The following is a 13,103-nucleotide window of genomic DNA, read 5'->3' as shown; positions in this document are numbered from 1 at the left end:
CTATGCCGCACCAATGTGTCGGAGGAAACACCGTGCACCTGGCAACCTTGGTTAGCGTGCACTGCGCCCGGCCCGCCACAGAAGTCGCTGGTGCGAGATGAGACAAGGATATCCCTACCGGCCAAACCCACCCTAACCCGGACGATGCTAGGCCGACCTCCCGGTCACGGCCGGTTGCGACAGAGCCTGGACCTCACTGTTTTCTCATATATTTTTCATCGCCCCAGTCTGAGGTCCTGTGCGCTCTGGAGCAGGTTTTCATCAAGGATCTCTGTACTTTGCTCCATTAATCTTTCCCTCGATCCTGACTAGTCTCACAGTCCCCCCCGCTGTAAAACATCACCACAGCATGATGCTGCCACCACCATGCTTCACCGTAGGAATGGTGCCAGGTTTCCTCCAGATGTGACACTTGGCATTCAGGCCAAAGAGTTTTATCTTGGTTTCATCAGACCAGAGAATCTTGATCCTCATAGTCTGAGAGTCCTTTAGGTGCCTTTTGGCAAATTCCAAGCGGGCTGTAATGTGCCTTGTACTGAGAGGTGGCTTCCGTCTAATGTGTGCGCTGGGAGTCGGGAAGCAGGTTCAGGGAGTGAATAATTTAATAAATAAACAAAACATAATACAGAACAAGAAACACGAACAACGCACAGACATGAATCTGTAACAGAAACAATAACCCCTGGAGAAGGATCCAAAGGAAGTGACATATATATAGGGAAGGTAATCAGGCAGGTGATGGAGTCCAATACTGCAGAAATGTATTGGTACCCTTCCCCAGATCTATGCCTCAACACAATCCTGTCTGAGCTTTACGGACAATTCCTTCGACCTCATGGCTTGATTTTTGCTCTGACATACACTGTCAACCGTGGGACCTTATATATAGACAGGTGTGTGCCTTTCCAAGTCATGTCAAATAAATTGAATTTACCACAGGTGGACTCCAATCAAGTTGTAGCAACGTCTGAAGTATGATCAATGGAAACAGGATGCACTGGAGCTCAATTTCGAGTCTCATAGCAAAGGGTCTGAATACTTATGCAAATGTATTTTTTTATTTTTTATTATTATAAATGTTCAACAATTTCTAAAAACCTGTTTTCACCTTGTCATTATGGGCTATTGTGTGTAGATTGATGAGGGGGAAAAAACTATTTAATCCATCTTCGAATAAGGCTGTAATGTAACAAAATGTGGAAAAACTCAATACTTTCCGAATGCACTGTATGCTAATAAAATGGCATAAATAAAATCCATATTGTGAAGCCGAACATGATTCACATCAATGCTATTAAACTCACCAGATGCTGATTGTGAAGTTGTACTATCAGCCGAGGCTCCACAGTTCGATTCAACTAGATTGCCAAGAACATGGACCAATGAGCTTCCACGACTCAGAATGGCTGTCTTCAGCGGTGTCAAATGATTGAACTGGACAGACGACAGGCAGCCAATGAAACCCTTGGATCCTGCCCTAAGCACTTCCTCATCCAAACAAGCATGTCCTGCTGATGTACCTGTGACTTTACCTAAAGTCAGAGATCGTAGTGTGTTCATCTTCATGCCAGAAAAGGGTTGTATTTTTGGTCGATGTCTTTGTCAATCTGGTTTAAGAAAAAAGGAAACATTTCCAAATACAGTTCAACATGCCATCAAGGTGGGCTGACTGTCTATGCTGTAAGCATAATGCTTTGCTATGTTGAAATATATTCCGATTGTCACGCCCTGGCCATAGAGAGGCTTTTATTCTCTATTTTGGTTAGGCCAGGGTGTGACTTGGGTGCCCATTCTATGTTCGTTTTCTATGTTTTTCTTGTTTGGCCGGGTGTGGTTCTCAATCAGAGGCAGCTGTCTATCGTTCTCTGACGGAGAACCATACTTAGGTAGTCTTTCCCACCTGAGTTTTGTGGGTAGTTTTCTGTTTAGTGTTTGTATCGCCGTTAAGAACTGTTTCGGTTATTCCTTTTGTTACTTTGTATTTAAGTGCTCCGTTCTATGTAATAAATATGAACACGTACCACGCTGCATCTTGGTCCTCACCTTCTTCCTCTGAATGCCGTTACACCGATAGAGATCACTGACCTGGACATAAATGTCTTTGCCTTCCCGGTGTACTTGGACACGGTGGAGCTGCCCATCGGCTAGGCTGGAGACTTTGGGCGTAAAGATCTCTTCTCTCTAGTTCAGACGGTACCAGATCTGCAGACTCCCTACAAAAGTTAAGAAAGTCAGAAAAAAGCTTCTAATCGTACAATGTTGTTAAGAGATGAAGACGGAGAGAATAATGGATGGAGATAGCAAAAAGATAGCTACCGATGATAGCCAGGTACTGTTGATGGTAGGTGCTGACACAGAGTAACATGGCAGGGGTGTGAGTCGTCAGAAAGCTGAAGGCAACGTTTTCTCTGGACTCGCCGTTGTGGGCATAGATGGCTGAGGACTGGCTATGGATTGGCTGACGGCTAGACGACTGGCTATGGATTGGCTGACGGCTAGACGACTGGCTACCTCTGTCTCTGTTGTGCATGACTGGGAAAGGCATCTGGAAGGTAAGGGTCACCGAGGAGCCACTCTCGAAGGACATTGACACTTCTGTTACAGGGATACAAACACGGATGTTGTTATTAGTGTAGAAGGCTCCTTATTCAGTAGTGCCATATTGTGCTGTTGATCTCAGACACTGATTCCGACAGCATTTGCAAGAACCGGCTTATCTGAATGTTGAATGGGTCAGAACAAAAGGGATGCTTGAAAGAGTAAAACTCAAAGAAACATGGCTAGATCATCAATGGATCAAACAGAAGTCACACATTCTCCGAGGTACCAAGTGCCCCTTCCCCTAAAGCACGACTCTGTCCAGAAACCTCATTCAAAACGCTGTGAATAGGTGATATCTGAAGTGATAAAACCTGCTTTGATGCCAGTGGATTAATACAGGATTCATCCATAATGGGTGGCGTCATCTCAGCAGGAGTCCTGTTGTGTGTGTCAGCCAGGCCAGCATGAACACAGCTTTTGAATGGAATTCAGTTTTAGAATAAAACTAACGTAATAAAATGTGGGGAAAAAGTCAAGGGGTCTGAATACCTTCCAAATGCACTGTCGACTTTTTTGTTGTTGTATAGAGTCAATTTGAAAGATATACAATTACAGTAGAACTATACATTCTATAGTACACTCACTTTACTGAAGTGGAAACAATAATTTGGCGATAATGTGTAAAAACATAAAGCACTTAACTATAGTTTAGTTTTCCCACATGTGTTGCAGCCTGAATATGAAATTGATTCAATTGAGAATTTGTGTCACTGGCTTACACGCAATACTCCATAATGTCAAAGTGGAATTATGTTTTTAGAAATGTGTACAAATGAAAAGCTGAAGTGTCTTGAGTCAATAAGCATTCAACCACTTTGTTTTGGCACGCCTAAATAAGCTCCGGAGTAAATCTGTGCATAACAAGTCGCATAATAACTTGCATGGACTTAATCTGTGTGCAATAATAGTGTTAAACATTCATTTTGAATGACTACCTCATGTCTGTACCCCACACATACAATTATCTGTAAGGTCCTTCAGTCTAGTAGTGAATATCAAACACAGATTCAATCACAAAGACCAGGGAGGTTTACCAATACCTCGCAAAGAAGGGCAACCTATTGGTAGATGGGTTAAAAAAGCAACGACATTGAATATCCCTTTGAGCATGGTGCAGTTATTAATTACACTTTGGATGGTGTATCAATACACCCAGTCACTACAAAGATACAGATGTCCTTCCTAACTTAGTTGCCGGAGAGGAAGGAAACCGCTTAGGGATTTCATCATGAGGCCAATGGTGATTTAAAAACGGAGTAATGGCTGTCATAGGAGAAAACTGAGGATGGATCAACAACATTGTAGTTACTCCACAATACTAATCTAAACGACAGTCAAAAGAAGGAAGCCCATACAGAATAAAAAATATTCTAAAACATGCATAAATATGGCAAATACATCTAATTAACTTTATGGCCTGAATACAAAGTGTTATGTTTGGGGCAAACACAACACATCACTGAGTACCGCTGTTCATATTTTTTAGCATGGTGGTGACTGCATCTTGTTATTTTGGACCGTGGGTTATGTCAGTGTTAGCTCCATGGCTACTGAGTAAATAAGGGTAGCTCACAATATTTTAACCATAAGATAAAGTTCCTTGTGTTGTTACCATAATTTTTGTAAATCTTCAAAGGAAAATTCAATTTTCCAAACAGTTTGCTTCAATGGCTTATTAGTTTTGAAGATTATTCAAATACAATTGAAAGCAAGTTGATACAATGGGTACATGGATGATGTATAGTGTTATTGGGTCAAGGTAATTCAGAAAATCATGGCTGAATTTCACTTATAAAGTGTTTTACTATATTACTCTTTGGTGCCTTTTGTGGCGACGCCCATGGCCTCAACAACCGTGCCCATGACCACCATCGCTATCACTTTTCCATACCACTACCATGACCGTGATGGTCTCTACGACCAGGGCTACCGTGTTTAACGCCACGATCTCCATGGCAACCGCGGTGATCTCCATGGAAACCATGGTGACCATCACCTCTGCCACCAGGACTGTGTCTGCCACCAGGGCTGTGTCTACCACCAGGGCTGTGTCTGCCTCCATGGTCATCACTGCCTCTGCGGTCTGGAGGGGTAGCGACCCTCTGAAGGCCCATGGTCTCGTCCCCCCCCAGAGTGGTGGTCCTTATCCCCAGGAGGACAGCCCCCCGGTCCCCCTGGACCACCATGAGGCTGTTTCTGCTGATCTAAGTCATACCCTGAGGGGTGACGACCCCCTAGATGAGACAAGCAGTCAAAAATAAAATGATCATTAAAACACAGCTAGGCAAAATATGTTCATAAAATGTTATATGTCGAGCAGACAAAACATTGAGGGTATTTTACCTGAGCTGCTGTCAAACATTTCCGGCGATTAAATATGTTACTTTGATAAGAAAATTGCAACAAAGGATTACGTTTTTTTTAACCACTGTTTTATCATATTAACATAAGGCTATAAAACAGATTGACCTGCCCAAAGTTCCTTGTTTAAAGCCTAAAGGTATTCCAATACATTACATGTAATCAAAAGAATAATGAATACTCATTTGAGATATGCAAATACTGAATATGTGCCAGAAGGATCAAATAAATCATGCATATTTTTAACATAGAACCCAGATTAAATGAAGAGTGTACACGCCTGTAACTGGTATGTATAAGCAGCTCTCGATTTCTGTCCTTTGTCTTGTGTGAAGGATGTTCTCTTACTTAAAGGAACTGGATAAACTACACCCTTTAATTCCCGTCATGTCGTCCTGCCTGTTGTGCTACACAGGTGGAGCTGAGGTATGGGCGGGGTTCATGTCCCGAGACACACCTTGCATCACTTTGTCATTCAGAAGCAAATAATACTACTCTATCATCATAGCTTCACGTGGAAGAGAGAACACGAAACATTGTGGTACTATTGTATTTAATGTGATTTAGAACACTTTGACTGTGATATCTTGGCTTGGTGTCGGCTGCTGCAATACGGTACATTACGCAAGTGTTTCTTGAATTCCTAACAAAGCAAAGGAGTACGACTGAGGAGTAGTTGATCAAGCATTTATCTGAGTGAACCCAGTTTATTTTGTAAAGTGTTATGAGAATTGATGGTTTTGAAAGCCTGGTTTGAGGCTTAGGCAGGCAGTGGGTGATGCTTTGGTAATGTGGTAACTTCTTCAATCTTTTCTCTCTGCAGCATCCAGGACTGCATTAGCACTCTCCCTGGCCTCAGTAAGCAGAGCTGACGCTCTCTTTTGAGTCTGCAAAACACAAAACATGAGTGTATAAGTGTAACTATGAAATAACTGTATAACAATGTAATAATCCACTGGCTCTCATCAAAATCAAGCCGTTTTTGTTGTTTTGATTCATTATCCAGTATTGATAGATTACCTACGTTGTAACCTAGGCTACATCATTTTGGAGCGAGAAAGACCTATAGGCTACATTGTAACTTACAGCCACTTTGAAGGACTCATCTGCGATATCCTTGAGGTTAATCGCAACGTTGTAGTAGGCTCCAAACACTGCTGTTTCCAGGGCTTTAGCTGCTACCTGCAACACCACAAATAATAACCATATAAGGAAGATGTTTTGTAGGCTGTCTACAGTACAATGCATGTCATAGCTCTGGGGCATCTGTCAGGAAAACATTTTGCAACCAGACTAAATAGAGACACTTATGGGTGTCCTGGTGTTTTGAGATGCTGTTTTACGGTATGCCAGTAAGATGGTATGTGTAGATAAGCAGTTGGCAGGAATCAGAATGTTCCACAGTTATGTCATTAAAGCATGCCACTCAGGTGTGCTTGCAATGCAAAGTCCATAGACAAGACAGGGACTCTGTTCACGGTTTCAGTCACGATACCTGGAGGTCAGACTTGCAGGCCACGTTTCCGTAGAGCACCATTTCCTTTAGACAAGGCCACAGCAGGTTGACTCGTTCAGCCAGAGACAGTGGGACCGCCACGGCTTGCTTCAGACCCTCCTGCATGGCATCTTCCCTCCTGGGGCAGGAACAGGGATACGGGTAATGGTAAGGCAGGATTAGGTAGGGATAGGGGAAGAGGCAGGTCAAAAGCAAGACCAGGATTATGGGAAGCAGGATTATGGGTGGGGATAGGTATAAGGTATAGGAAAGAGGAAGAGTAGAGAAATTAGATTTGGAGCATGACAAGACGACACCATGACTACAAGACTACACCTTACATACTATTAGATCAGGTGAGCTGACAGTAAATTAACTACAGTCAACCAGTCTTTTTTGGGAAAGCCTGCTTTACATGTTTACAGGGATAGGCCAGGTTGCTTGCCAGGTAAAATGAGGTGAGGGCGGGATACAGGAGAATGTACAGTAATGAGTTTCCATAGATGTCAATCTGAAGTAAAGATGGTTTGAAACAGTTCCAACATGCTGTGCTGTTTAAAGGTGTGTGTGTGTGTGTGTGTGTGTGTGCCTAATTACACATCTACTTTAATGACATGCTTCTCTGACATCTTGGATTCGACAGAACTGCCACATGTTGGTAGCATGGCAATCACCTTTTGACTTCATCTGATGTGTTTCTTGGCATCTTCAATGCAGCCTGAAAACGAGAAAGTTCAACCTTATAAAACATCAAGATCTTACCTTGGGTCTAACCTTCAAAGTAAGCATTTACAAGGAACAAAAACATAGTTTCTATCACTCGCTCTTCACCTGAACTTTTATCATCTGAAATATTCATCATATTTTGTGCGACTCTCCGCTTCGCTAAAAGGCAGGGTTGCGTCAGGTAGGGTCGCATCGAGCGGCAGGTAGCCCAGCGGTTGGCTCATTGGAGCAGTATCCGAAAGGTCGCTGGTTTGAATGCCCGAACCGACAAGGTGAAAAATCTGTCTGTGCCCTTGAGCAAGGGCACTTAAACCTAATTTGTTCCAGGGGCTCCGTACTACTATGGCTGACCCTGTAAAATAACACATTTCACTGCACCTATCCGGTGTACGTGACAAAACTTCTTTTTTTTTTCAAGGCATAAGTTTAGCTAAGTATTTTTTTCTCAGTTTGGAATCCAATCTGAATTTGCTCTGAAACAGAATAAAGTGAAACAATAGTGAAAAATATTCAGTTAGGATTTCAGTCTCTTTTTCCTGTATAGTTCCTGCTTTCACTAGCCCGGTTAACCCAGACTGAAGGTTTCCATGATATGTTTTCCTCTCACCATGTAGCGACTGAACGCCTTGGAGTCTGCGTCCACCATGACCAGCAGTTCATTCATGGCCTGATGAAAGGGAGGGATGAGTCTCCGCATGATGCTGTCCAGGCTGTCAAACTGCCTCTTCCCATAGGTCATCTGACCCACCATGGCTCCCAGAGCAGCCCCCTGAAACACACACACACACACACCTTTGACTCCTTGTATTGTACATACTTTATATTGGTTTATTCCTATGTGCTGGGCAAGGTCATAAGGGGAATATAGTCATCTACATGATATTAAAGATGGTTGTACCATTGCAGCGACGGCAGCAGAGACTGACCCTCCTCCCGGAGCAGCGGTTCTGGCCCCCACGCTGCGGACAAACTGCTGCAGAGACAGAGACACCAGACGCTTGTCCTCCTCAGTCCTCTCCACCATGTACCTAGAGTCACAACCATAGAAATATATTTGAATGACTAGAATGGGGAAAAAGTCCCTTAGACCATGGAAATTGTGCACTCATTGGTACTCACTCTATGATTCTCTCTTTGGGGTCGAAAGGCCCAAGTGAATCGAGCCCAAGTTTACTGATGACCAGACGGACTTTGTGCTCCTCCTCCACAATGAAGAGCCTGTCTCTCTGGATGTAGAAGTCGGCACAGTCCAGCACGGCTCTCAGAGGCATGATGCCTACAATCTGAGAGCCCACCACTGGCAGGTTCAGGTCCTGGGGGGAAGAAGGAAGGAAGGAGAGGTGTCAAACTGGCTGAACGTTTTGACAGTATTAGTTGTCCTTATGTCACTGGTTCAAACTACCAGATCAGTGCGAGGGTTTTGTACAATAATGCTGTACTGTTTTCAACTGTGGTTGTTGTTGTACCTTGGCAGCGCTGCAGATCTCTTCGTAAACAGTGTGGACGGGCGTCAGCTCAAAGTCCAGGATGTTGGTGGACACCTGGGCTATGTTCGCCTCTTCCAGGTACCAGCCCATTCCCTGCACCTTCTTCAGCAGACCCGGCTACAATACAAATCAATCATGTTGCTCTCTTTGGAAGCAGACAAGGCATATGACTCAAAAATAGGCCTTTATTAGTTCAGCATCAGTTATAAAGATGAGGAAAACAATGATGTCTCAGAAAAATGAGTGGAATCTCTTCCGAAGCCAAAGTAGCTGTGTGTCATTCATATCTGACATTGGGCGATCAAGATGTACAGTAGCGAGCCTACCCTACCTGGTCTTTGCTTCTGCCCTGTTCCCGGATATCTAGTGCAATCCGATGGGCTTGTTCCTTGGTGCTGAGTAGGTTTATGTTGTAGGCAACCAGGAATTTGCGAGCGCCTGCTACTGTAGCTCCCCAGGAGGGCACGAAGGCGGCAGGGCCATAGTCAGGAGACCACTCTGTCCTCTTCAACTGAGGACAATAGACACATCAGTATAATTTAGTGCTTCCAACCCCTCTTAAACATTGTGTGTTTGAGCTACAGACTTTGTTTTTTTACATTGGATTTGTCTATTTCTTCTGCATCAGCCGATGCCAACAATTAGCCTGGGAGTTGAACTAGAGCAGTGTTAGTGAGACAAGGGCGGATCCAGAAAATGGTTCTTCTCACAAAAAACGTCTAAAGTAAAGTACCGCTTTTCATTTTTAGCTTATTTTTCACAGATCTATGCTCTTTTACAACGAGGGAAATGTTGCCCATAGGGTACGAACACAATGAAGTTAGGTCAAACTCACTTTCTCAGACAAGGCCTCATACTCCCCTGCCCGGACAGAGGGAAGAGATCTCCTGTTCTCCTTCCTCGCTGCTTCTCCATAAAGATACACTGTGGAGAAACAACAATGTGTCTTATTCACCTTTATGTGGCTTTCTGAGAACAATACCATTATTTTACCAGGTAAGTTGACTGAGAACACATTCTCATTTACAGCAGCGACCTGGGGAATAGTTACGGGAGAGGAGGGGGATGAATGAGCCAATTGTAAGCCAGGGATGATTACCATATGAGAAAGAATACACAGAGTCAAGGTGCACTGCAATGAAACTGACCCTATGGCTTTGTCCACAGCAAAGTAAATGGCCAATATGTAAACTATAGGTCAATAGGTCAGAGAGGAAAACCTACCAGGTACATGCAGCACATCTGTTAAGTGCTGGGCAAATATGTTGGCACAGTTGACACAGTCCTCCATAGTGACATTCTGGACAGGGATGAAGGGACACACGTCCATGGCACCCATCCGTGGATGCTCCCCTACAACAAACGTACATATTATTCCAATAAACACACTAAACAACTTATGAACAGTACTTAGCCACCCTTTATTTGCACTTAAAAGTGAGGTCGGGCAGCAGGTAGCCTAGTGGTTAGAGCGTTGGACCTGTAACCGCAAGGATGCAAGATCGAATCCCCGAGCTGACAAGGTAAAAATACGTCTTCCTGAGCAAGGCAGTTAACCCACTGTTCCTAGGATGTCATTGAAAATAAGAATGTGCTCTTAACTGACTTGCCTAGTTAAATAAAGGTCAAATAAATAAAATAAAAGTCATGTGGGATCTTTGAACATAACTGTTTGACTAAGTCATGTGAGAGGCTCTCTTTTTAGCTCTCTCTCTCTCTCTCTCTCTCTCTCTATCTCCTACCTGAGTGTTTGGTCATATCAATGAGTGGGAAGGCAGTGCGTGCAGCGTTCAGTGCACCCTCCACCACAGCCTGTGGCGAGCCTACAAAGGTGTAGACTGTACGGTTGGTGGAGGATCCAGGGTCCACGTCGAGCAGACTGCATCCCTCCGTGCTGGAGATGGCCTCTGCTATGGCATCAATCACCTGGAATGGGAGCAAGTCACATTGACTCTTATAGCTTGTTTCTGTCCACATACAGTTATTCAGAAAACATTTAGTTGGTATCTCAAGATCATATTCAGGATTGAGATTATACTGTAAAAGTGTTTGTTTGCTTAGGTATTCACAGTCTCCTTGAGCCCCCCTTGATTCCAGACACACTGATCTCGTAAAATATAGAAAAATGTCAAATAAAAATGATGTCATTGGTAATCAAGATCGATGTTTCCGACAGAAAGTATTTTTACATGACCAATATAAAGCTATCATGTGTGTTGTGTTAATCACATCACAGACTATTTACTAACAGCTTCCTTCTGCTGTGCCAACAGGTAACCCACTTTCTGTATCTCCCACGCCCACACACCTTTTTGTTCCGGCCCTCTGAGAAGTTGGGCACACACTCCACCAGCTTAGCCATGATGCGTAATAGTCACAGAGTTGGGTCGTCCGAGACAAGGACTCAGACCAATTTAAGGCAGAAGTGTATTCCCCCTTTCTCTCTGCTCCACGAGCACACACCAACCCATCCAGTCTGTCTCTTCATCCCGCAAAACGGGACATTTAAGCAGTCTGTCCCTCTGTAACACTGGTTGAATCATTAACTTGCTCCACTGTCCTCTTATCCAGGTCAGCTGGCATTGATTCCCAGGCTGCTCTAGTCTAATATTTACCAGGACCTGGCGCTGATGTTGCCAGCCTCACATGAAACATTCGCAGACACTAATCCCTGATTCCCCGTAGGTTAGACTTAAATACTGGAGCACCGGATGCAAATGGTGAAGGAATGAATCTAGTATGATCAAAGGAGGTATCCAGGCTGACAGACAGATAGCTGGTGAACTCTCCACTCTAGCTATTACCTCTGCTTTCTCACCACAGCCATAGTAAACACTTGGCTAAATCCTATTGGATGATATCTCAGGATCAGAGATGAGAATGAGAATTCCAATAATTATCACTGAAATGTGAAGTAGTGCACAGATCTAGACCCCCCGCTGCATTATCATATAGCATTCATTGTGTATTCATGTCTTGTGTTTATGGTACGCAGAGTTTCTGAACATTTTGGGACCAGTAACACAGTTTCATAAATAGTACACCTAATATGCACTATCACCAATAGGATTTCTTAAATCTGAATCAAAGAGCTTCGTGTTGGTTATTATTAGCTATGGCAGTAGTGGCTCTGTTATAGCCTCTGTGACATTTGTCCCAAAGGATTGAACAGTCTCGAATGGTCAAACATCCTCAGCAATCAGCATTGAGCTAGGTGATCAAAGCATTACTCAGCTAAGTAGCAATCAAGTTGGCCGATTCTTATTATGTTTTTATTTTTTTATTTTATTGAACCTTTATTTAACTAGGCAAGTCAGTTAAGAACAAATTCTTATTTACAATGATGGCCTGCCAATTGACAGATCCACATTGACATTTCGACCAGTTTATATTTATACAAAGATGTAGCCGACTTCTTTGGTCTTGATACACTGAAGATGCAACCACTGAGGCTGTAGGCTGTGCTATCTAGCCCAGTGTTTCTGAAACTTTTTCTGGCCAAGGGACTGTGTTCTAGCCAACTGTTGAAGGATTAACTAACATCAATTAATGAACACCCATCTATGGTTGCATCACATCATCCCGCCCAAAACAAACACAGTCGGCTGGGCTGGTTAATGAGTAATGCTACAGAGGAGATCTGGATGGACTGAGATGCATTTATAGAACTGGGCACTAACAGACAAATATTTTAGCGCTTGTTGGTGCAGTGGAATAATCCTCCTGCTACCTGGTCCTATTGACATACATTGGTACTATACATGGCATTAACTTCAATGCCTATGAATAAAAACAGATAATTGTTTAAATAAAATGAAAAAGTCTAACTCTTTGTTTCACTCTGTGCTCAACCCAATCTTTAGTTGTTCTGTGTGTGGGACGCAGATCATCAGAAAAGGGTGTTCATGTTATGTACACACATCACAAATGTGAGTATAATAAAATAGAATATTATCAAAGATTACCACTCTGACATTATTGTTATTATTTTGGGGCTTCCAAGTGGCTCAGTGGTCTAAGATACTGTATCTCAGTGTCACTACCTACAACGAGGTTTGAATCCAGACTGTATCACAACCGGCTGTGATTGGGAGTCCACAAGGCAGGGTGCACAATTACCCCAGCGTCGTCTGAGTTTGGCCGGTGTAGGTTGTAATTGCAAATAAGGATTTGTTCTTAACTGACTTGCCTAGATCAATAAATGTTACATTTAAAAAATATTTTTGTAGCTAAGGTTTATATTGTAACGACCATGGGTTTATACGCACGAAAATCGACTATGCCACACGAGCATGCTTTTGCGGCACAGTCGATAGCGCGCCGGACCAAGGGGTAGAAGGTCGAAGGTTCGAGATCTGCTCCCTGCCTGTTTCATTACAATATTTAGGCATGTCGTAATGGGATATTATAGGTCATTTGAGAGCATGTGGATC

At 43.3% G+C, this 13,103-nt stretch overlaps 1 protein-coding gene and 1 non-coding gene across 2 annotated transcripts; both read right to left on the bottom strand.

Annotated features, from left to right (window-relative positions):
- Window positions 1-584: 584 nt before the first annotated feature.
- Window positions 585-3,592, bottom strand: LOC110495909 (uncharacterized). Its single transcript, XR_016488401.1, has 3 exons — window positions 2,317-3,592; window positions 2,086-2,213; window positions 585-1,607 (listed from the first exon to the last, which is right to left on the bottom strand). It is a non-coding gene; the product is annotated as an uncharacterized LOC110495909 (transcript).
- A 1,906-nt stretch (window positions 3,593-5,498) lies between these two features.
- Window positions 5,499-12,710, bottom strand: LOC110495908 (formimidoyltransferase-cyclodeaminase). The gene is made up of 13 exons (XM_021571428.3): window positions 10,979-12,710; window positions 10,413-10,596; window positions 9,895-10,023; window positions 9,506-9,594; window positions 9,002-9,181; window positions 8,650-8,787; window positions 8,303-8,496; window positions 8,082-8,211; window positions 7,791-7,952; window positions 7,132-7,175; window positions 6,458-6,596; window positions 6,049-6,144; window positions 5,499-5,849 (listed from the first exon to the last, which is right to left on the bottom strand). Exons 1-13 carry the CDS (start codon window positions 11,030-11,032, stop codon window positions 5,766-5,768), a joined length of 1,623 nt encoding a protein of 540 aa, XP_021427103.2. The 5' UTR covers window positions 11,033-12,710; the 3' UTR covers window positions 5,499-5,765.
- Window positions 12,711-13,103: the final 393 nt, after the last annotated feature.

Source organism: Oncorhynchus mykiss, chromosome 18 (genome assembly GCF_057628025.1).
Source record: "Oncorhynchus mykiss isolate SJ-2025 chromosome 18, ASM5762802v1, whole genome shotgun sequence".
Taxonomy (NCBI): domain Eukaryota; kingdom Metazoa; phylum Chordata; class Actinopteri; order Salmoniformes; family Salmonidae; genus Oncorhynchus; species Oncorhynchus mykiss.
This window is presented reverse-complemented; position numbering and strand designations above follow the sequence as displayed.